The sequence below is a fragment of the Arvicola amphibius genome, chromosome 2, assembly GCF_903992535.2.
Source record: "Arvicola amphibius chromosome 2, mArvAmp1.2, whole genome shotgun sequence".
Taxonomy (NCBI): Eukaryota; Metazoa; Chordata; class Mammalia; order Rodentia; family Cricetidae; genus Arvicola; species Arvicola amphibius.
The window spans coordinates 179,218,656-179,244,003 of NC_052048.2; the positions used below are offsets into that span (position 1 = coordinate 179,218,656).

At 48.9% G+C, this 25,348-nt stretch overlaps 1 protein-coding gene across 1 annotated transcript in view; it reads right to left on the minus strand.

The window, feature by feature from the left end:
- The window catches only part of Plxna4 (plexin A4), a 446,194-nt gene that overhangs the window by 12,251 nt on the left and 408,595 nt on the right, over positions 1 to 25,348 (minus strand). The window contains exons 22-28 of the mRNA XM_038319125.1: positions 24,044 to 24,312; positions 21,381 to 21,447; positions 20,434 to 20,580; positions 17,049 to 17,208; positions 3,345 to 3,448; positions 2,735 to 2,834; positions 1,084 to 1,274 (exon numbers count right to left, since the gene is read on the minus strand). Coding sequence (XP_038175053.1) covers positions 1,084 to 1,274; positions 2,735 to 2,834; positions 3,345 to 3,448; positions 17,049 to 17,208; positions 20,434 to 20,580; positions 21,381 to 21,447; positions 24,044 to 24,312 — 1,038 coding nt within the window. The remainder of the gene's footprint in view (positions 1 to 1,083; positions 1,275 to 2,734; positions 2,835 to 3,344; positions 3,449 to 17,048; positions 17,209 to 20,433; positions 20,581 to 21,380; positions 21,448 to 24,043; positions 24,313 to 25,348) is intronic.

Sequence of the window (25,348 nt, forward strand, 5' to 3'; positions counted from 1 at the left end):
GTATCACTTTTTGGAAATGCTAATGAGCATGCTTGGTCAGAGCTGACAAATACAATCTGCTGGCTCTGTTTGGCCACTGCCCACCCTGGCTAATGACCATCTGGGTCCACAGAGACCCAAGAACTCAGACTCTGAAGAGAAAGGCTAGAACTGTAGGCGTGGACTAACTCCCAGCCTCAGGATTAGAAAGGGCATCTGCAAAGCTATGGCTACAGCCCCAGTCTCCATCCTTAGTGATGGTCCGTGGCACCCCTGGAACAGTGAAAGAATGGGAATAGGTGTCGCAAGTGTCTGCAGCTGAGGAAGGGTGCTGAGGAGGGTGGGGATATAAAACTTCAGATTGTGTGATCACGTCTGCTAGGATCGGCCCAGAGTGACAGGTTGTGCAGGATCCCAGGCTCATGAAGGTGCCTGAAGCCAGAGGGCAACTAGAGGGGCTAGCACACACTTAGCAACAGTGTTAGCAATTATGCATGTGTGATGTGTGGGTACGTATGTGCATGGGTGTATGTACACATGTGTGTACATATCTGGAAGCCAGGGGGCAACCTCAAAGTGTCTTCCTCCATCCCTCTCCACAGATTTTTTTTTTTGAGGCAGGGTTTCTCTGTAGCTTTGGAGCCTATCCTGGAACTAGCTCTTGTAGACCAGGCTGGCCTCGAACTCACAGAGATCCTCCTGCCTCTGTCTCCCAAGTGCTGGGATTAAAGGTGTGTGCCACTAGCGCCTAGCTTCTCTCCACAGATTTTGAGACAGGATTTTTGCTGAACCCGGAGCTTGCGATTTGGATAAACTGGCTGACCAGCAAATCCCAGATAGTTTCCTTTCTCAGCTCCCCCTGTCCCCCGCCACACACACACACACACACACACACACACACACACACACACACACAAGCAAGGCTCTGTGCACAGCTTGTCTTTTTAATGAAGACTTGAGGCTATTGGCTCTCATGTTTTTTTCTAGCAAGTTCTTTACCAACTGAGCAATATCCTCAGCCCTTGGCCCCAGTTTTTTCATGGCAGTCGAAGGACCTCCCTGTGACCACTGGGACCTCCTGCACACTGCTCCCATGTTCCATACCTTTGTGGCCAATAGTCGTGTCAGATAGATTTCAGACACCATCTTGCTCCCCCGGTCTCCCTCCTTCTGATCTCCATGCTCATGGTTCTTCACTAGATGCCACAACTTGACTCCACTTTCCAGGTCAGGGGTGATCATGGGTGTTCGGGAACGGAGGCTGTCAGGGCTGCCTGTGTACCGGATCATGTTTTCTGCCGAAGCAAAGAATGGAGCCCGGTACAAGTAAGTCTGTACCCGGAAACTCCTGGCATGCTCCTCTCCCCAGCCAGGGCCACTCTTGTCTGATCCTTCCTGCTGCTGACTGGCGCTGCTACCTTGCCTCCGTGTGGCACATTCCCCGAAATGCAGTATGTCTTTCCTGCCACCTCCAGGAATTTTCTGTTGCGAATTCCACCCACTTAGGCCGCCCTCCTCCTGTACTTGGCATTGAGTCAACCCTTAATTATTCAATTTGTAAAAATGTAAGCTTGTACTTCTTTTACACTTTTCCTTGTGCAGGTTTGCAAGTCCTGTGGCATGTGTGGCCAATTAAATGCTTAGGTAAGAGCAGGCAGCCTGTCTCCCTTAAAGACTCAGGTGAGGTGGTCAGGTGAGGGCTCGCCAGGGCATCTGTTTGTCTTTGCCCCCTTCTCGTCTGGGACACTTCTTCTAACTTCTTGCTGAACCTCCTTCCTATATTTTAATTGTGGTAAAACAGGAATTAAGCAGGGAGAGGATAATAATGTCCTTCTAAGCCCACGTGTGGCCCTATATGTCCACCCCCTTAGCATCCACAATACCCTGTGAGGTTTGCCCTTTTTTCCGAATCCCTGCTCGACAACAAGAGTGTCACTGCTCAGGGTGGTCAGGTGTCCCCCAGCACACACGTGACAGAGCAGGCCATCTCTGGACTTCCGTCTTACACCCAGAGCCTTTTCCCTCCTTCCCTTTCACAACACGGCATAATGACAGTGTGACCTTGACCGGTCTTTTAACCTCTGTGCTGTTGAGTTATAGCTTTACCAATGAAATAATTATTTAATTCACTAGATTATTGTGTACTTGGCGTGAGATGACCGGGAAGGTAAGACTTATAGACTGTATGACCTCATGAAGGGCAGGTTCTCTGTCTCTGTCTCTGTCTCTGTCTCTGTCTCTCTCTCTCTCTCTCTGTGTGTGTGTGTGTGTGTGTGTCTTTCCCTCTCTCTATGGTGAGCACGCATATGTGTATGTACATATATGGAGGTCAGAGGTCAACCCTGGGTGTCATTTCATAGATGCCATCCCTCTTGATTTTTTTGGGATGGGTACTCTCGCTGGACAGGAGCTCACCATTACGCTAAGCTGGATAGCCAGTAAGCTCGAGGTCCCCTCCTGTCTCCACTTCCCAGAGCTAAGATTACAAGTACCATCTCGCCATGCCTGGCATTTTCACATTGGTTCTTGGGATCAAACTTAGATCCTCATGCCTTCGGGTCCCTTTACCAGTTCAGCTATTCCTGGCCCTAAGTTTCTTTTTGCCCGCAGATAAAGTACATGTTTATGACTCAAAGCTAGTGATGGGAACCAGTTACCTCTGTCCCAGCCTGGCTCTCTTCCCCAATGAGGTCTGTTGACAATACCTGCTTGGGATACGCCTACCTCCCACCCCTGACGCCTGATGAGATCTTACCATATTTACTTGCTGAAGTCCTGGAGACTGTGGAGTTGTTCCCTGCATTGTAGGCTGTCACTTGCTTGGACACTAAAGCCACCACAGAACCATCTGGCACCTACAGGGTAAAGGCTTCTAAGGGCCTGGCCATGGAATCTCTTCCCACCCATTCCAGGAAAAAAGGGGGCAAATTAGGATTATATGGGGGAATGAGGGACAATTAGCACTTCGTTTGGAACTTGGGCTTTGGAGACCATTCCTTTCCCTTTTGATAAGACAAGACAAAGACCTTAGTACTAGCTGCTTTAGGGCTTCTGTGGGGATAAGTTCTGGCAGGAGCCGCCCCTCCCCTCACTTTTTCCCTCCCTAGGCTTTCTGGAGATCACCCAGACTTAAATGCTCAGGAGGCCTTCTATGCAAGGGCCCATGCCTTACAAGAAGCATGCATGTCACCATCCTATCTCCAAAGAGGCTAGGGATCTCTGACTGGGTGACATCAGCTCCCAATGGGGTCACCAAGGGTCACGGATTGCTGGTGAAGAATGCATTGGGGACTTGGGGGTCTAACCTTGAGTGGCTGTAATTTGCAACCTACTTGACCAGCTCCTCGCTTCTGTAGTCAGCTCACCTGGTAGTGGGCTACCGTGTTGAGTCTCTTCCAGTCATTCTCGATCTTGGTGGTGATATCTTCATCCTGTAGGATCATCCTGGCCCCACTTCCTTGCCGCCACTCTGCAGGGAGAGTGGTAGCAATTTAGAAAGGTCCTCTGGTCCCTCCTGGGAGCTTCCTGTGTGTTCCATATGAGTATCACATAGTGCCATCTCCAGAACACATTCAGACAGACTAGTGCAAACACAAGTCCCCCCAAGAGGATCGGTTTAGATGCTCTCATGGCAGAGAGGGCCTGAGCACTAGCTCTGGCCCTAATTCAATGAATTAAATCAAAAGAAGGCGGGTGTATAACACCACCTGTCCTCCCCTGCACCTGTCTGCTGTGGGCGCTCACCACGGCGCTCACCACATCGAGAAACATTATGCAGTGTTCATGGGATGAGTGAACCGGGAACTCAGCATGACACAAAGCACACAGCAAAGCATTGGCAAATGAAGGTGACTCCATCACGGCAGCTCCACTCACTGTCCGTAGTGGGAAGTCCCTGGGCTGACCAAAGCTATGCTGCAGGTGTTCCCACACTATAGCCCTTTACCTTTCCCCTGCCTTGCAGGAAGAGGTGGGGGCACCCTTGGGAGAGGTGAGGTACCCTCAGAAGAGAACTGGGTAAAAAGGCACGTGGACCATTCTTATATCCCCAGACTCCCATCTCCACCAAACTGATGTTAATAACATCCATCATGGAATCTAGACAGCACTTAATTATTTTAATTTATCTTAATATACATGCATACATACTTATGTACATACAAATTAAATCCCTGACTCCCTATCCCCCACTCCAGTATCTACACCCCAGGACCTTGCTGATGGATCACACAAAGGGAAGGAACTAAGAGCTTGCTTCTCATCAGCTGAAAACCTCCGTCCTATTGAGCACAGATCACACATGGGAGGAGGACACATTGCGACCTTGAAATATACAAGTGGGCATACATGTGCACAGCAGCTGTCCTACATGTGCTCACACACATGTGTACGTACACACAGATACCATTCCACTGGACATACACCCAACAGGAATTACAGTCTCTTAAAGTCAATCATAATGTGTGTCCTGGCCATGAAGCTGCTGGTCTGGCTTCCAGGCAGCCGAGACAGTGCTTCCTGGCTTTCAGCTGCTGGCGCTCCTGAACTGTGCAGAGCACACTGGGCATGCTCGGAGTGCATGTGGCTAGATGCAGGCATCCTTTGCATCGCACCGCCTGCCCGGCCCACCACAGATTTTTCCTTTGGGCCCCAGAGACCCATGTGCAGATTCCCTGCTTTGTTTCCTGCCTGCTACAGCCAGGCTGTGCCTCCCCCGCTGGTCCCTGTGAGGCACAGAAAGTTCTGTTTCTTCCTACATTGTGTGTGCAATGGTTAGAACTGTTGACTCCATCAAGCATGGAATCCAGACCCAGAAGGGAGGAGCAGAGGGGATCCTGATATCCATCATGCCCAGCTTAGGACCATGCTAAAACTCAAAGGGATGATTCAAGTACATCCTGCTTGCTCACTGGAGTGGAGAAGTCGCTGAGAATGCCTGCCTCTGAGGCCTGGAGATGACCTTGATGCAATCACTCTTGGTGATTTGGGTCTGGGGCTGGAAGGATGCTGTGCAGGAGGGAAGGGCTCTGTGAAGCACTCGGATGACCCAAGTTCCCATCTGTCACTGGACTGCCCTGTTTCTTTTAAATTCCCCATAGGTCTACAAGTTCTCATGCCAGAGGAGGAGGAATCTCTATTCTGGTCCAAGCATCTGATTCTCAGTGCAGTGGACTTCAGTGAAGACCAGCTGGGCTGAGGAAGATGGCAGTGGGCATCTTCTGCTTGCATGGTGAATGATGCCAGGTAAAGTCAGAAGTTGTATGGATGGGATGGGGGCAGCACAGGGAAAACTTCAAGGCACACCACAGAGGGTGGTCAGCATTCTGCACTTTTGCCTAGCAGCTGGGCTGGAGACGATACTCCCTAAGGTCCAGCTCCCAGCCCTCTAACATACTGGTACCCTTTCTAACAGAGCTAAAGAAGTCTCAGCGGCATCTGAGCTGGGCCCCAGTGCAAAAATTCCATTGCAAAACTCCTCCTGAAGTTGTGCAATGCATAGCCTATCCAGACATACTTAGTAGCCATGGTTGTGAGTCTTGTCCAGTAATTACATAAGCAAATGGAAGACAGTCTGTTTCTATGTCCCCATTCAAAAAAGTAGGGCAGAAAAAGGCCGTCTCCCCAGGGGCACAGACTGTCCTTGGAGTCAGAAATTGATGATGCTAGACACCTACCAGCAGGGCTCGCACAGTGCACAGGACACAGGAAGCACTTGACAAATATTTATTCAATGAATGAATAAGCGAACAAACAAGTAAATGGGGAAAGTCACCTATGACTTGGCAATGGCCGCCTGTTTTATCATCAGTCAAAAGAGGACCTCACATTTGCATGTGTCTATCCCTAGCAGATGGACCGTGAGCGACAGCTGGAGGTGAACTGTGAGCTGCTATGAGCAACCTGGGATAAAGGATTATGGGAACTGAGAAATGTGACCTGGTCTTTGATTACTGTCCCACATTCCACCAATGTTATAACTAGGAAAATGAAAAACAGGTCAGTTCAGGAAGCCAGACGTGGAGGCCGTCATACCAGAGCGCTTTTCAATGTACTAGCCAGCTGGGTTCACACCCAGGGATCCTCACAGGCTCCCCCTTGGGGTCACTCAGTGTCCACAAAAGGAGTCCCTGTGCTCTGGGTCTTCTCAGTGCAGAGGGTGGGTGTGGACAGAGCTCAGGCGCTGTGCCCTAGGACCAGCTGTGTGACAGGAGGAGGAAGGGAAAGGAAGGAATGGGCTTGTAAGATTATTGAATCTATTTTTAAACTAAAAAGCAACTACTACTCTGTAGGTTTTATTTTTTTAAACTCTTTGGGGGCCTGCCACTCAGCTCCCAAATAAATACACAGTGAATTATTCTTATTTATGAATGCCCAGCCTTAGTATGGCTTATTTCTAGCCAGTTTTTCTTAAATTATCCCATCTACCTTTTGCCTCTGGGCTTTTACCTTTCTCAATTCTATACACATTTCTTTTCTTCGTGCTCCACAGCTGGTTGTGTGGCTGTGTGGCTGATCCTGACATCCTTCTCTCCTCCTTTTCTTGCTCCTGCCTCTTCTTTCTTCTGTTTATTCTCTCTGCCTGACAGCCCCACCTACCCTTTCTCTCCTCTCCTGCCTAGCAATTGGCCATTCAGTTCTTTAACAGACCAATCAGGTGTTTTAGAAAGGCAAAATAACACAGCTTTAAGGGTTAAACAAATGCAACATAAAAAATGCAACACATCTATACATAAGTGTATAAACGTTCCACAGCATATACAAATTTAACCCATTTAAAACTAATATTTCACAACACTATTCTTAAATATTTTACATTGGCATGGATTTTTGTATATTGATCCACATTTATGATTCTTTTTGCTATACTGTATATACGTTTCTACTCTTGTTTAAGGTGCTGTGCCTATTCAGCTCATTTAACAATATAATATAAATTTTGAGACCTTGAAAGTCATTATTACAAACTAGGTTAATTAAGAAATACAGGTTAGTAGTTAGTCATCTAACAATTACATTTATGGTCATGTTAGGTATGTTGCCAAGGTCGAACAGAGCTATATTTTAGATAGACAAATGGTTTTCAAATACTTCAGAGACCTACAGAACATGGAATTTAAGATGTTTAAGGCTTTTCATGACAGTGGAACATGTCTGCTTCTGGCAGCACCAATCTACTTCAGAGAAGATGATGGACATCAAAGAACCTCCACATGGAGTCTGTTTTCACATGGCAAAGTTATCCACTTGGCAAGAAACTGCCCTTGCCGTGATTGGCTGACAATATGATGCCCAAACTGGACAAACAGGACACAAAAGAAGGCAACTGTTGAACTTTGGCCAGACAATATAGGGCAGTCCTTAAAAAAAATCCTGATTCACAGAAAAGTCTCTAGGCCAAAGAATGAGGCTCCCACATTGCAGAGGAAACTTGGATGACTGTCCAGGCAGCCAGCTGTTTCTGTCATTTCTGTAGTTTTGGAAGTTGCTTGCTCTGGACTTCGTGTTTGTTAAAGTAATATTTTATCTTTCTTGGGTCTCTGATGGGAATTGAAGACTAGATGGTTATACAGTATACTTTGTTATAAAATTCAGAGAAAAAACTTGCATAAAAGATATAAAATTTATAAGTCTGATAAACATAAAAGCTTAAATTGTTTATCTAAGAAGATGTTTTAAGGTCTAAAAAGATATTTTTAGGATGGTAATACAAGTTATGGTAAAGATGGTTTAGATATAAAACTTTGGGCTCGCTAAGATGGGATAGATAATACAATACTTTCTCCAAATTTGCCAAATACAAATGGACTAGATATTGTAAGTGCCATTCTTTTCTGATAATTGACCTTATTGCATATAATTTTACTATGTTAGAGTTCAAACCCTTCCTTTTAATTTAGACAATACCTGATCATTGTTCTTATTGTATATAGTTTTACTATGCTACCATTAAAACTTTTCCTTTATTTAGACAAAAAGGAGGCAATGTTGTAGGATATGCCAGGGTAGGGGATGAGGTAATGAGCTCTGTGGAAGAGCATAGATTTAAAAAAAAATGGGTTAATTTAAGTTATAAGAATTGATGAGGAACAAGCCTAAGCTAAGACTGAGCTTTCATAGTTAATAATGTCTCCATGTCATTATTCATGGGCTGACGGTCCCAACAAGAAAATATGATTCCATATGGTATCCAACATAGAGGCTTGATTAAGGACAACCACACTAGGGATCTTCACAGATTCCCCCTTTGGGGTCACTCAGTGTTCACAAAAGGAGTAACTATGTTTTGGGTCTTCTCTATGTATAGGATGGGTGTGGGCAGAGCTCAGGCACTGCCACCTAGGGCCAGCCATATGTTGGGAGGAAGAAGGGAAAGGAAGGGATGGGCTTTTACCCTCACCTGTGGTCAGGCCGATACTGGTATGTGGCTGTTCTGACTAAAAATCCCACTTGGGACTTTGGGGGTCTAACAGGTCACTTTCTTGCCTGGAGCCTTCCTAACCACAATGTTCTGCCATATTGATGGGATGGGCATACATTTTTTTCCCCACAGCCAAGATACTAGCAAGGATGCTGGGCACTGGGTGGGAGAGACACACACCACAGATGCCAATGCTTAGCCACAGGGTCTAGGGCTACAGGAAGAGCCTCTGGGCTGCCCAGTCTTACAGCCCCCAACCTAGCCCCATACAAGGGCAGAAGTATCTGTGGGTACCTGGGAGGTGGAAACTAATGTCTTTTAGTCTCAAACAGTTAGGGATGTCTCCTTAAATACCAATATAAGGACTGTAAGATAGAATTGGGGGCACTCAATCTTGCTTTCAGAGTCCTTAAGCCTGTTATTTTTGTTACTTCTTACACAGAAAAATTGCTGTTTTTAACCTGAACGATCAGAAAGGTTTTTTTAAAAATGAAGTTCTGTGCCATCCCAATCGTTGATGAAAGAAAACCTGGGGGCTGGGTAGCTGCTATTGGAAATTCCATTCCTGGACCTGGGATAAAGAAACAATGGCCACAGAGCTGATCTCTGGCTGGTGGAGCATATGGGAACACAGCTGGAAGGCACGGTTGAATTTCCAGGCTGACTTTCAGTAGATCAACAAGGAAACTGCTCCCCAGAACTTGGCCAGGGTCTCCACATTTGCCCTGCTAGAAAGCTCCATTTCCATTTCGTGTCTACACTGACTAACGGTCCATGCTGCCCTAGAGCCTCCCAGAGGGTAGCTCTGGATTCTGGTTTCCCAGCCATATACTGTTTCTTATGTCCTGTGCCCACCATGTTGAAAACCCAGGTTCTGAGGACCCAGAGCTCCACAGTCAATCAGTCATCTGGACTCCCACTGCCCCCTCATTCATTCATTTGTTCATTCACTAGGTAATCTCTTTGCCAAATAAACATTCAATATGTACTACATCTTTGGAAGGCCACCAGAAGACTAACTGTAGGCTTGAGCTCAGCTTTCTGGATGCTCTTGTTCTACTCCCTGAGCTTGCCCTGAAAGTGTGAGCCATTGCGCTCTGGGGAAGAAGGCAGGCATCAAAGACAGTCCAAATCAAGTTAAAGTCATTTGTTCTCTCTGTCCTACAAGCAGCCAGCAACTCTGATCTGCATGCTGGGTCCATCAACCTTCACCCCACTGCAGGAGTGACAAACCTGGGATGAACATGGGAGGTAGAGTGGGCCTTCCATCTTATAAGCTACAGTGCCCAGGGCCCCATGCTGCATGCACTATTATTGCCTGTATCAGCTCAGGAGGGCCCCCAAAGGGGTCACCCCTTATTTGTGTTCCATATTGTTGCATGTTCAATATTAGGTGTTATAAAGAACAAAGAAGGAAAAAAGAGCTCTGGTCTCCAAATCCCTAGTTCTGTGTTAGTAGACACCAGATGAGTGTCTACTTAAACCTAGGAAAACCAGTGTTAAAAATACTCTCGGGCTGGTGAGATGACTCAGCAGATAAGGCACTTGCCACCAAGCCTGCAAACCTGAGTTCAATCCCCAGGACACACACTGTGGAGAGAGTCCTCTAATTTCCATATGTGTGATGTAGAACCCGTGTGCTTCCGTACCCCCATCACATGTGCATAAAATAAGTTAAAATGTGATACAAATTTAAAAAATATAAACCTTCTCTGTATGTCCCTTCTTTGCTCTGTGTGAGGTGACCATGTCGGGATAACTAAGGGACAGTGCAATGAATCAGCCAATGGCAATGTTCTGGCTGGATGTTGAGACAGATGTGGCTGCCCTCAAAGCCAGGCAGCAGGGGAGTGCAGAATTCCTTCAGGAATCGGCTGAGATGCCAAGCTCAGTAAGTGACATGAACCTTGGGTCTGGGTAGCTCTTGACAATACTCTGCAGGTGGGGACATTGACTGGGTATTCTGGTCCAAAGCGGCACTTGTGTGACCTTCACAAATCCATAAGTATGAACGAGTAGGTTGGAGCGAAAGGTTTGAGGGACTTCGCCTATCAGAAGATTCCCACAAGATCCAGCAGGCCAGGCCACCATGTGTGAGGTTGAGCTGAATGAATGCTTTCGGTTGGGGAAAGGGAAAGGCAATTTTAAAGCAATGGGGACAGAGAGACCTATAAAAAGGCTACTTTTCTTTGAGACAGAGATATGAGGGGTGGTAAAGACGGGCAGGGGATAGCGCAAAGACCACATGAGTGTTCGGGACACAGACCAGAAGCACTTTGAACTGTGGATGGAAGATGGGAACTGGGTGTCCACCCATCTGTGAAGAGGCATGTGGTTGGCAGCAGACATCTGAGCTCAGAGTGGAGAAGGCAGCACCTGCAGCTGACCTGGAAGGGGACACTGCCTCCAAGATAGCACCTAGTCAGATGGTATACTGAGGGGTGAAGCACCCCCAGGGCCACAGTACTCAGCAGTGCCAGCCCTAGCCCTTGCAGCACTGCCTTCAGGTAGGCTCACACATGCATGGGTGTACACACACACACACACACACACACACACACGACAGGCAGGAGAGAGACAGAACTAGAGAGGTAGAGAGATGGGGTGGGGAGGTGTAGAAGTATAGCTCACTCCACCATTTTATTCCAGGCAGGGGATCCTTCACACATTGTGACAGCCCAGGGTCTAGCTCTCCTGTGAACACTCTCAGGTGGTCTTGTCCCAGGAGGCTTCCGAAGGGCTGATGCCAACCGGCAAAGTGCAGAGACTGCATCGGGAAAGCCAGAGCCTAGAGGCATCATTTTCCACCCCTTGGACTCTGGGGCTGACTCTCCCCGGAAGCCCACTCTGTCCCATCACATGGAACCCCTGGGAGGCTGGAGGAGGAGCAAGATTCTCTTGTGTACACCTGTGAGCAGGTGAGGCCATAGCAGCCTCAGCAAAGTGCCCTGACTTTCCCTCTACTCACTACCCTGAGGGATCTGGGACAGGGACCACAGGAAAAGCTTGAGATGGTAGTGAGTATGGAGTGAGTGCTTAAGATTTGGCGTGGTACTGTAGGCCTGTAACCCTAGCTACTCATGGGGTTGAGGCAGGAGAATTAGAAGTTCAAAAGTGCCTGGGCAACAGAGCAAGTTGAAAGTCTGGGCAACCTAGTGGAAACTCTGTCGCAACATAGAAAGTAAAACGAGCTTTGGGCATATAGCTCAATGGTAGGGTGTTTGTCTAGCATGCATAAGGTTCTAGGTTAATCCCTAGACCTTGGAAAGCACACAAGAGAGAGTAAGAAGAGTGACCCACGTGGGGGTTGTGGCCATCTAAAACTATATTGTTAGAAAGAAAACATTTATTGTGACAGCAAGTTCTCAAGTAGGAAATGACTGTACTATGAAATTTAGGGCTTAGGAATAATTTCAAAAATGGGGATGCAATGTAGGTCCTGTAAACTGGGAAGGGCTCTGCCCTGGCTATTCGCAGGAGAGGCAAAGGAGAGCCTAGCCACAGCTCAGTGGGCTTTTGAGCTCAGGGTCTTTCTTATGTGTGTTAGGCAAGCCCTAGACCACTGACTGGGTAACACCTACAGCTCTCTTTTTTTCATTTTATCCTCTGAGTCAAAGTCTTACAAGTTTTATAAGTTGCCTGAGCTATCCTTGAACTCATTCTGTAGCCTGGGCATACCCGCCTTGAACTTGGGATCCTCCTGCTTCAGCCTCCTCCATAGCTGGCATCACTGGACTGCACCACCAACTCAAGCTCCGGTAGATATTCTGACATAGTCTGGCTCCAGACTGTGTGCTGGGTCAAAACAGAATTAAACAGGCAGGTGGTGGCCCTGGCAAGGAGGGAAGGTGACCCTGGCATTCATATGCATGTATGGAGAGAAAATTGCAGGCTGAGGCCCCCTCACCACAGCTCAGCCCACGGGCCCATGCCTTGCTCCAGGCACCAGGGACAGAGGACAGACTCACTCACAATCCAATTTGTTATACTCCCACCTTCCAACGAGAGTGGGGGGGGGACGAAATAAAAAAAAGAAGAAATCCCATTATCTTTATCTGTCCTTCCCATCACCCAGCAGAAAATGCAAACGGGGGAGAGACAGCTGCCATGAACTCTTTATATTCTACCCAGAAGAGGATGTATCTTTTATTGCATACAGGGATTTCTTATTTGAAAAAAATATATCCTTTCTGGATGACCTCAGTAGCAAGACAGAGGTGGGGGTGGGGTGGAGATTCAGGAGTCATTGACATAGCATTGGCTTAAACTAGAGGGATCTCTAGAGGTCGCAGGCAGTGGCAGAGGGAGAAGAAAGGCCTACGGAGGAGACTACGGGAAGGAAATGGGTCTTCTCTCCACCTCCCCGTTGTGAGACAAAGACCTAAGCACCGTGCCTCTCTGAGCCTCCGAATCAATTTCCCGCTTGTGCTAGGAAGTTGAAAATAAACATTCCCTATGGGGAGTAGAAGGAGATGTCAAGAAGCATTCCTTATCTCAGAGAGAAAAAATGTCCTGTCTGCCCCTGCTATTATGCTTAGTCTCCCAGTTGCCATTCCAGGCAGGTAGCTTACAACAGGTGAGCTCTTAAGATGGACGGGCTACTGAAGAGTTGAGATGCAAACAGGTCCCTGTCCAGACACTCCAGGGTAGTCATGGCAGCGAACTGATGGGGCCTGCTAGTACATTCAGAGTGAAGTGCCACCTGGACACTGTGCATTGAAGACCCCACACTCCTAAAACCTCTGTCTGTGACTATCTTTCCTTCCATACATCTGACAGCTTTTATCCAGGCAGACCCTGGACTTTGGGTCCTGTGATGGTCAGTTTTATGAACCAACTGGGCAGGGCCCTAGTACACTCGGAAAAACATTATTTAGCCTATTTGTGAAAGGTATGGGTATAGAAGATTAACATCGAAATCCAGGGACTTGGGGTAAAGCAATTATTCTCCAGAATGTGGGTGGACTTCATCCAATCAGCTGAAGGCCTACAGAGAGCCAAAGGCTGGCCATCCATGAGCCAGAGGAAGTTCTGCATGCAGGTGACCATAAGCTGTGCCCTGGGCCTCCAGCCTTCCAGTACAACCTGCAGAGTTTGGACCTGGCAGCCTCCAAAATCATACTGTTAATTCTGTAGAAGATGCATTCCCCCACACACACACACACACACACACACACACACACACACACACACACACACACACACACACACGGGGAAGAGAGAGATGTTCCTCAACTTAGCCAGAGTCATGCCCAGATAAACCCACCCTAAGTGGACCATATAAGTAAAAATACACCCTAGCTTACCCCAGATTAAACACACTAGAGCACTTAATAGACCCCACAGCTGGGCCAAGTTATCCAACCAAAGCCTGCTTTTTCTAATGTGGTGAAGATCGGCTGTACAGGGTAGAACATGTCACTGGCAGTGAGCAACAGAACACTGGGATATTGGCTCTGTTTCCTTCAGATCCCTGCCAATCACAGCTGCCCACATAGTTACTTTTACATCTGGGTCTAGACAAGCTCATGGAGAGGTGAAGGGAATGCTGGAAAAGCACCAATCCAGATGTACTGGGGACAGCAGCTGCAGACTGGACCACTGGGAAGATGGAACTACAGTTCATGCTCGGTAGAGGTGGGCAGGGGATGGATATCTTTCGAATGATAACAGAGGTGTTAGAGGGGACTTCTTGCTTCAGTTGAGTCTGGGACGGGGGCTGGTCATCTGGGAAGAGGAGACACCCTCCGCTGCTGAAGCAAGAGCTCAAAAAGATGGGGAGGAGACTGTTCTGCTCTCTTGGCTCTGCACAGGGATGTCAGAGCCTCACCCAGTCTGTGTGCCAAGTGGCCAGGTGGCCCTTGACATTGACTGATTTGTGGTAATAATGACATCCTTTCTTATACCTTGATGTGAGCTTCCAAAGCACCTTTGTCTCCGTGGACAACTCGCCTCACCTCCGTCTCCCTACAAGTCCAGGTGCAGAAAACGACTTTTGGGTGTCAGAGGAGGCTTTCTTTTCCATGCTTTGTAACCTAGCTTTGGTCTGAAGAAAACTAGAGTTTTGGGGGTTGCCCCAAACTCCTGCTTTAATTTTAAAAAAGAAGAATAACCTTGGGAGAAGAACACACAGCTAGGCTGAGCAGGGAGGCCCTTGGGAAAACACAGCAGGACACCATCTCCCATGGGACATATCTCAGGTTCACGCTGGTGAGATTGTGAGCCCTCAATTGACACTGGCTTTGGGTTGCTGCTGTAACTGTTCTGCTACAGGGTAGTGTGATTCCTCTGAGGGCAAGCTCAAGAGCACCGATGTGGGAGAGAGAGTCTGCTCGGGTACCTGGGTATACAATTACCACAGGGAGTACTGCAGTACTGGAGAGCCCCTGGCTTGGAGGGTGGTGGCCTTTCCATGGCTTCTGCAGCCTGTTGGTTGAGAGAACAGTCAGCTTCTGGCAGGCCCTGGGATTAAGCATCCCTCAGACTTCCTTCTCCCCTAAAGGATGGAGGGAAGTGATTTCTATGGATGCTCCAGCCTCTGTTCAAGATGGCTCCTGGCTGTGGCTGTGAGAAATACTATGAGAGACACACTGCACTTCTTCACTGAAGACGTGCTTGATGGGTTTGCAACTTCTGATCCCCGAGGGGAGCAAGTCCCCAAAACTAGCCAGCAGTTTCTTCCTCTCCCACATACAGAGCGGGAGGTCTCTAGGAAGAGAAGAATAAGCAGCAGCCACTAGCCCCGACAACGATCTCTCTAAGACCCGCCAGCAGGCACAGGAGGTACACACTTCCTCTGCTTGGAGTCTGATGTGAAATGCTGGTCCCACGCTTCCTGAACTCCATCAGGACTGAAGCTCACACAGCCAACCACTGGCTTTTTAACGTAGCAGAAAGCTATCCTCCAGTAGCAGCTGAACCCTGCTTCTTTAAGTAGACTAGGCTACTTACTGCTTGGCTCCTTATGAAGCCACCTTGTTCTCAAGTGCAGACATGTGCTCAGTGGTTCCTTTGCCTTTGAGCACCCATGTCCTCTACCAGTTCATCCCAGGCCCTCACTTCATGAATGCTACTGCTGAGGAGCTGAAGGGTGGTCTCATGGATAAAACAACTCAAATGTGGGTGCTACCTCGTTAACCCACTTAAGCCACAGGAGTTCTCTGGAATGGCTTGAGAGAGATTGGCACCAGAGCCTTCCCTGCTGGCGCTACAACAGGGGTCTTTGCTCCATTAGCCTATGTGGGCCGTCATGGTATGGGTCAAATGCATACAGACATACAAGTCCATCCCAGTTCTAAGGACTGGTACCCTGGATACATGCATGGATACAGACCCCCATCTCCCCTGGTGCATAGACTCCTCCAGTCCTAAGAACAGGGCACTTAGAGACCCCTCCCAAGAAGAGGGGCACAGGGTTCTTCACACATCTAGTCTTAAGACTAGTGGGAGAAGACAGGGTTGAGAGGGGATATGAGATATTCAAGGAGCTAACCGAACTTCCTAATTTTCAGGATCTTTAGGCATCAGAATCTGGGGGAAGTGACAGTTGGGGTGGGGAGGCTGAAAAATTACCCTGGATTTGAGCAAAATCATAGATGCCCATCTGTCTTATTCGCATTAGTGGAAGCCAGCTTAGAGCCCAGATGTGTGCTCAGGGCTTTTGGGGGTCTTCACCCCCCATGTTGGCTTCCAGGACTCAACACCATCCCCATATTCTCCAGGATCCACGAACAGTCACAGCCAGTGTCCTTAGCAGCAAGCATCTTCCCCCCCAGCCTCCCATGGTCCAGACATGCCACGTAAAAACTTCAATGTATCACCCTCACTGAACTCTTACTATGAAGTAGTTGCTGTAATTATCTCTACCTCACAGGCAAAGAAAGAAGGCACAGATAGTCTAAGTACTTTGGACAAGATCATACAGCAAGGTCCTAGGGACAGCAGGCTTTGCATCCAGGTACCACAACAATGCTAGCATTGCCCCTTTTCCATCCTAGTCTCTTCAGAGCCTCCTCCAGAGGACACCGCAGTACGACATTCTGCAGAGCACTCCGGCAAAGTACAAATGACCCTGGGTGGAATGCCCTTGTTTGTACAGGCTATACCATCTCTTCACAGAACATTCAAATACAGTGTCATCCTCCTCCACAGCGGGCCGTCACATCTCATTTTCCTCTATTCTCTTTCTCCATCCTCCATGGCTGACCCAGATCCCTCGAGCTGTGAGTATTCAGCAAAAATTATAGGCCCAGCACAAAGGGGAGGGAGAGCCTGGAGGGAACAAAGGCAGTGTCGAGACCTTGGCCCCAGGGGCTGGGAAGAGCAGACTTTGCCTTCCCATGCCTTCATTTAGATGTGACACCTGCAATCCCAGACCTCAGCAACTCAAAGGACCACAGAGGCACTCCCTGCCAGGAAGGTTTGCCAATAGTGCGCCTAGTGACTTTTGTCCCCTCTTCTGTTTGAGACTCATGAACCTTCTCCCACCAATTCCAAGCAGATTATAAAGGCAAACTCAGCCTGCCTCCCTCTCTCCACCCACTGGTCCTTCTCTGTTCCCTGAAACCCAGCTCCACTTACTGCTGACCCGAGAAGGCGCAAAGTGACCAAGACCAGCCACAGGGATAGCCCTGAGAAGCAGCCCTCTTACCCAGGTCCATGTCTGCAGCCTTGGGCCGGTGGGAACATGGTACATTCTTGAAGATGGCATCCAGGATCTTTTCCTTGACCTGTGTGATGGTGTCACAGTTGAGGATCTTCACGGGGACCTCTGGGCTGTTAGCATTATCTGGACTGACACAGCTCAGGACCTGAGGGTAACAGGAAGGGGTCACACAGATGAGGACAGTGGGAAAGACTCCCCAATCTCAACAGCATCCTGGCATCCTTTGTGAATGACTCCCCTCCATGATGGACTATGGAGGGGTCCAGGCAACTCAGTCCTGTGCAGAGAGGCAGGATGGCACCATGCCTTCAACATCACTGCAGGAGTAGAAGCTGTCCCCTGAACTTGCAATTGGGATGGATGCTCTGATTGCCCAAGGGGAACAGTGACAGAAGTGATGGCAGGGAGAGTATCGATAACAGGACCGATATAGAAGTATGCACACATATGCAGTTCCTCACTTGTATACCCGTATGCTAGGGGACACCCCATTAGCACACCTAGACTATCACTTCAAAGCCCACTTCATGTTATCAGTCTTTTTCTTATTCCTCCAATACACAATCACCTCTCTCTCTCTCTCTCTCTCTCTCTCTCTGTGTGTGTGTATGTGTGTGGGTCTGTCTGTCTGTCTGTCTTTCTCTCTCTGTCTCTCTCTCCTCTGACTCTGTCACTCCCTCTCTGTCTCTCTGTCTCTCTCTGTTTCTCTCTCTCTCTCTCTCTCTCTCTCTCTCTCTCTCTCTCTCTCTCACACACACACACACACACACACACAAACACACACATACATATGCTCACACACATGCTCAGTACTAATGAGAAACCGGGCTCCTGTTTAAAAAGATTTAATAGCTTTGGTTTGGGGAAGCATTTCAGGTTGACTGGGAGCTGCTGGATCTATTAGAAACTTAATGTATTCTTTAAGTATAAAAAGGTGCCCTTTAAAAACTACAGCTTCAGGCCCCCCAAGAGGCCTCGCTGGCCGTGAACTTGAAGCCCTGGTCAGGTGAGGAGGCCGCTGCTAGCGCACGGCCTCTATTTTCTCATTTCAGAAAGAGGCGGGAAAATTGAAACTGCTTCACCAGCTGTTTGCGTCCTTTGAGAAGTTCAAAGCGTTCCATTGGCCATGCTCATGGTGTGTTCTTTCTGTATTGCTGATACTTTGGGGCTCCCTGGGTGGACCGCAGTGGAACAGGAAGCCAGGAATGAGGTATAGGAATGATGAGGGATATATAAGAGCCAGGCAGAGAGCCCTGGGTATTGGGGGACTTGAGGCCAGATGTCTTGCTTCTCCGGGCTCCCAGCTAGCCTTTTGTCCCTGGAGCCTGAGTGTTCCGTGTCCCTCTCCTTCTCGGAACTTCGACACCCCATGCCCCTCCCAGTAACCATTTCCCAAAAGCCCCATCTGGCTCGCAGAACCAGACTCCAGCCCTCCGCCTGCTCCATGTGGTGGTAATCAGAACCCTGGCCCTGGATTCCTGCCTCTCATTAGCAGCTAGACTGCTATGGGCACAATTGCAGAACATGCTTATTCCATTAAGAAGGAAAAGGTGGGGGAGACCCTAAATCTATAAAAATCAAACTCTCACCTTCAGAATGTCCTGAACTGAAAATAAAATAAGGGAGGCCAGGCCTCTGAACTGAACGTCTATGAAGGCTCTCCCAGCCACTCCCGGCTTCATCTAAGAACCTCCCATACCCCTCCCTCCTGCTCTGGCCACCATGCTGTCCATTTGCCAGGCCAGTGATGGGCAGTTCCACCTCCCCTCGGCAGCAACAGAGCCTTGTCCAGACTCTTTCCCCAGAAGGACCATGAGGCGGAGACTGATACTTAAGGGTGATCTCTCGTAGCATGTCAGGGCAGGCACTGATCTTCCCAAGTGGAAGCATGGCTCACAGAAGAAAGGGTCCCAGGTTCAGAAAAAATGTCTTCTACTCCTGGCTCTTAACTGCTTCAGACCCATCCACCAGGTGCTTTCTCTGCAGGTTCCCAGGGAGGCTCTAGCCATCTGGAGGCCTCCCAGGGAACATTTAGCATTCTATCAGGTTCCTGGGAAGGGATGCAGCGTTCAAATAGGCTCCTAGTGTGTGTGGGGGGGGCACCTAGACAGCTCATGGGCTCCCAGGCGACACACATCTAATACTCTGGCAGGTGACTCGGTATGCATCTTATATATCCTACTAGTTCCCGGATATCTAGCATTCAAGAAGGTAACCTGGCAAGCATCTAGTCTTCTAGGAAGCTCCCTGGCAGGTAACCATGTGAGTGTCTAGCACTCCAGCAGGCTCCCTGCTATTGCACTGTATAAATCCTGGAGATCTCCCATGGTTGTGCTAACTCAACTTCCATCAGGACCAGCCACTAACAGCAAAGCCAGAGTTCCCGGGGCTCCTCCAGTCGCTGTATGTCCCCACACTTCCCACCTTTATATTCAAGCTGAGTCTCTGCTGCTCTGTCTGTCCTGGTGCAGGACCATCTTCCTGCATCACCACTGGATGGAGCGTCCCCTTCACAGGTATGAGCATCCTTCCCCGCAGCCCCGCCACGTCCAGGCGAGATAATCACCCATTTCTCTCCCTTCCTTTCCTGGCCTGTCTTCAGATGTTCCCAACTTAATGATTTCTTCCCATTTTCTGTAAGTCTGTCACCTGCCACCAGCTGGGCACAATCTTTCAGCCAGTGGAAATAAAGGCTGCTGCAATTTAGGACTGGAGCATGATTGTGATCATAACTCATTGTGTTGCACGGGGATGGAGGTGGGTGGGACAGGAGGCATTTAAAGGTATTCCTCTCTCACTAAGGAATCCATGCAAGCCTCTATTTTTGGAAGAGTGTGTTCCTTCTCCATTTTAATTGCAGTCTGTGACTTTCTTCTGTGAGCTGGGAACTGAGAGGGAGCAGAAGCTTCACTCACAAGCCATGTCTTCATGTTCTCAGGAAGTCAGTCTACTGGGATAAGATAATGGGGATGGGAGAACCAGGATGGCCTCCCAGTGAGCAGAAATAGCTTTGTTCTGACGAGGATCATCTTCCTACCTGGCCATAGGATCTGAACGTGTCTATGTGAGCACCTGTCCCTCCCAGCCTGACCTCCACCCTCATCCCCACTGGATCCTGACTACTCAGTGCAGCACCTGTCTGGAACCATACCCATGCACCAGCTGAGGAGTCACTGAGATGCAGCTGAGCCTCTGGGCACCCTGGTGTATGAGCCACAGGGAGCAGAGGTGGGCACAGAGTGGGCACCTGCCTGGGCCCTGAACAGACAAAGCTGGAAAGGTGATTTGTTCAGCATTTTCACCATTCCTTCTTCAGGAAAGAGCTGTCCAAGTGCCAAAGCTGACCTACGGGAGCAGCAAGAGGGCTCACCAGGGTTTTGTATTCGATCTGCTGCCGGATGAGCTTGTCCTCACTCAGGGAGTAGCGGGCCTCTCCTGTGATGGCGTCGATAGGGCCCTTCTCCATCTGCTGCTTGATGGCACAGAACAGGGAGAAGAGGGGCTCCCCAGCACACTCCTGCATGAGAGAAGGCTCCCAGTATTAGAGTTCAGAGATCCAAGGTATGCAGGGCTCACCCTACTGTCCTTGCTGTTCTGGTCCTGATTACTTCTTGGCTCACTTTTCCTGTTTTCTCTTCTATGCTCTTCAGATTTGCATGGGTTCCTGCCCTGAAGACCCAGGTGATTCTGTTCAGAACCTGCCCTTCCTTTCTTCCTTCCTTCCTTCTTTCCTTCATTCCTTCCTCCCTCCCTCTCTCCCTCCTTCTCTCCCTCCCTTCCTCCCTTTCTATTATCCTCTCTGCTCCTTCTCCCACCCCACCCCATCCTGCTTTCTTTGTGAACCAATCAAGGGGCAGAGCTTGGTTCTCTGAGTTCATGACTGGAAGCCCAGCATCTTGACCCCTCTCCCTCCCTGGCCCACTCTCAGTTTATCTGCAGCAGCATACCTATGTGCCTGCCCTGGGACCCTTCATCAGCTTCCATAAGTCTGATACTGGGGGACAAAGAGGAGCTTGGGACGGGAGAGGAAACTGGGAACTCACAGGTGACTTGCATTCAGCTGAAAATGGGAATTTAGCTTGAGAACGACATGGAACCCTCTCAGAGCTATAATGGTCCCTCACTTGGGTCTTTCTTCAGTTCAGTTTCCCGATAATAAAGAACTACATGTCTTGTGGGTTGGGTGTGTCGGGCTCCATAAGAATAGACATATAGGGGTTATAGAGTCAAGTGTGGCAGGCTGAGGAGGTAAAAGGCTTACACCCAGGAGAGGAAGAACCTTAGTAGGACTGGAAATGTGTCCTCGTCACATCCTACCTTGAGGAACTTGTAGAGGAGGAAGGTGAACCAATTGGTCAGCATCTTCTCAGCCACCGACTCCGTCCTGGCATCCGTCACCAAGGAAAGGGGGGAGGGGAAGAAGACAAGAAGTGGCTGGTCAGAGGCCATGGGCTAGGTAGAGTGGGGGAAGAACCTGCCACCATCTTGCTGATTACAGTGTCCGGTAACCTAACGTGCAGTAAAGTCTTATGGCGTGCCAGGGCTGAGAATGAGCATTTTCTGAAAATCTGGAGCCTTGCTGCTGGGCCTGCATGTGCTATGTGCAGGGTTTCCTTGTCTACAGAGGTGCTATCCCAAATGGCCTTCACATAAGCTGTCCAGTTGCTACGGGTCACATGTGGCTACTGAGTAGTTGAAATGTGGCCAGTGTGTCTGAGGAGCTGAAGTCTGCCCACTCATCTAGTGAATTTAGATTTGAGTCATTACAGGTAGCTGAAGACCTGTTGGATAGTACAGCCTTAGGGGAACTTGGGGAGAGACCGATGCATTACTATTGGGAAAGAAAGAAAGAAAATCAAAACAAAAGGCTGGGGGCTATTAATTGGGCAGGGCATGGGAAGGAAAGTGGCACAGAAAGGCCATCACAGTAGAGAGACAAGGTATTCCCTATGGAGCCTGTTACCTTATCTAGACTCAGAGTGTTAACAGCCACACCGAGGGTGACCATAGCTAGTCCGTGGATAAGCTAACATGGTCGTATCTCAAAGGCCACTGCGTACTTCTGAGGAATGCTTCTGCACTGGCAGGGAATACTTTTTGTTGAGTATAACCACCATCTTTCATGTCATGACTGAAGCCTGCTTATTCTTTTCTTATGCGAAAGAAGATGCTACCCAGCAGTGGTGGCGCATGCCCTTAATCCCAGCACTTGAGAGGCAGAGGCAGGCAAATCTCTAAGTTCCAGGCCAGCCTGGTCTACAATGTGAGTTGTAGGTCAGGCAGGGCTACTCAGAGAAACCCTGCCTCAAGAAAACTAAAAGAGGGAGGGAGGGAGGGAGGGAGGGAGGAAAAAGATGCCGTCAAAGTGTTACTGCTTTGAACTGCACATATTCGGGGGTTGAAACTTGTGCTGAAAGTGTAGTCAATGCCATACACAAACTAGCCCATCTAGACAGAGTTGGTGAACTTAAGTTGCTAGAAAATATGGAGAGCTGAAACCTCCAGGTGTTTGGGCAGTTGCTGGTATGCAGGGAAGAGAAACTGGGAAGAGAAAGAGGAGACTATTGTGGGGAGCCATGGGCAAGAAGAACAGAAGGAAGTGGGGGAGGGAAAGTGCAGGAGCATCCGTGGAGCACAAGAAGAAAAGAAGGAGGGGAGAGAGACCCAGAGCGAGACCATGAGACCATGCCAGGAAATTGTCAGTGGGAGTTGCTGGCAGGCGGCGGCAACCCTAGAATTATGCCAGTGGGTGGCTACATGGTGAAAGCAAAACAAAAATCAAAATTATCTACCTTGCCGTTTACAGAGCTGTGGGATTCTCCTTGGCACCATAGTCTTTTGCAGCTGGGCAGGCAAAAAAACACACACACACACACCCAGCCTAAAACAAACTATTTGGAAAGCTAAGTACATCTATCTGCCAGACAAGGAAGCACTCTTGAGTCCTGGAGTCTGACCCAGAGACCACAGGGGCAAAGGTCAGGAAGACAGGATGGAGTGGTCTGGCCAGAGAGCTGGATGTGGTGGTTTCCACGGTGTTTTCTAACTGTAGCTGTACCAGGGCTGGGCATTGGAATAACAGCTAAGAAGAGAAATGGGTACCCTTCAAATGGATGCCCACATATCATGGGAGTCCTGTGTTTTCTAACCAAGCCAAATCACAGGGTAGGAATGGCTGATGCTTGTCTGGCCTTGTGGGTTTTAGAAACACACAGTAGGAAGTGAATGTTATGACTCAAATGAGATGCTTTCCACAGGTTCATGTCTTTGAATGCTGGGTCCCCAGCTGGTAGTGACATTGTTTTGGGGGTCATGGAACCTTTAAGAGGTGGGGCATCACTGGAGGATGGCCACAATGCCACTACTGCCTTCCTCATCATGATGGACTCTACCTCCTCAAACCATGAGCCAGAACAAACCTTTCCTACTTTAGTTTGCTTGCATTAGGTGTTTGGTCACAGTGATAAGGGTCAGGACCTGCTAGCCAGACTGCACTGAGTCAGTTGTCCCCAAAGACTTTCACTTCCTATTTCTCAAATGGTAACACCCATTCAAGCTGCTTAGTTCCCTCTTAATCCGTAGATCCCCATCAGGTCTGGGAGGGGCCCAAGAGCTTCATTTCTATAGTCTTGTATGCTGCTCTTGTTGCTGATCCATCAAGAGCCTGAGGTCTGTTTCTACTTCTAGTCCTGGCCTAAATGAGGCCAGGTCATGGCTTAACTGATCTCTGACACAGAACTGCATAATTCAGGGAGCAGAAGAGCAGGGTATAAGGGAAACAGATGTGTGGTGAGCTGGGCTGTAAGCATGCAAGGAATGGGTGTGACTAGGCACCCACAAGTCAGTGTTTTACCCTTAGGAAACATAGTTGATCCCTCTGCAGCCTACCTGATACATGAAAGGCTCCAGGATTCATATCTAAGGCTTGGGCTGGGGTAGGGGTACTCTGACCTCTGCTGGCCACCTTAGGCCTCTCTTACCTCCTGAGCAGCAACTTGGGGTGGTTCTTGCTCTCCAGGTTCTTATCAATGAGGTCAGCCAGGAGCTGCTTCAGCACATCAGTGGCATACTCTAGCTTGCTCTGAAGGACCGTCATAATGAGGGAGGCCACATTCCCTCGGTCACGCATGGAGAAGCTGCGCTGAGACTCAAGAGTGCGGATGAAAGATAAGAGGAACACCTTGTTGTTGATGAGCTGGGCAAAGAGCTTCAGGCCTTTCTCCACACGCTCCTGCCGGTAGCCTGGGACCTGTGGGGAGATTTGGGGTCCTCACATGAGCTTTGGGGTGCCCCATTTACTGCTTCACAGAATAGGCTCCCGCTCCCTTGAGTCTAGGCACCGTTGATCTGGCTAACACTACCAAATCCTTCTCAGGTATCAGGCATGGGGCTTAGTATCTTTTTAACCTCCATCACAGCAGACAAAGCGGGGAGGTAGTTACAGTCCTGAGACCCAGTTACTGATACTAGGAGAATTAACCACAGGTCCCAAGAAGTAAAATGAGATCTGAATCCACCTGAGGAGGCTCTACAACCTTAGCACTTCCCTGATGGTGATGCAGAGTCAACAAAGGACCTGTTCTCCTGACCACCTCCTAACTCTCTGGAACCCTGAAAGGCCAGAACTGCTGTGATTTGTGTTCTGTCTGGGGGATTACCAGGCCTGGGCTCCCAGTTAAGCTAACACCCACCCCTTCCTTCCCCATTCCTAGAGGTCCTGTGGTCAAACAATCAGGATGACTGAATTTCCCCAGGACTCTGACACCACCACATTCTGTGTGTCACTTAGGGCTTCAGTCGCCGTGAAGAGACACCATGACCATGGCAACCATTATAAAGGAAAACATTTAACTGGGTGCCCTACAGTTTCAGAGGTTTAGCCCATTATCATCATGGCAGGACATGGCAGCATGCAGGCAGACAGGGTGCTGGAGAAGGAGCTGAGATTGGAGATGGAGCCACATCTTGATCCCGCAGGCAATAGGAAGTGGTCTGAGTGTCACACTGAGAGAAGCTTGAGCAAAGGAGACCTCAAAGCTTGTCCCACAGTAACACACTTCCTCCAACAAAACCACACCTACAAAAATCACACCTCCTAATAGTGGCACTCCCTATGAGCTTATGGGGGGGCAATTCCATTCAAACTACCACACTCTGTAAGCTTGTGCAAGTTCGTTTATCTCTTAAGGACCTCAACTGACCTACTTTAGGAAAGGGAGAGACAGGCCTTGAAGGAGCACCCTGGTGTTCTCTACTCAGGAGAAGAGAAGGAAGGTGACTCTATC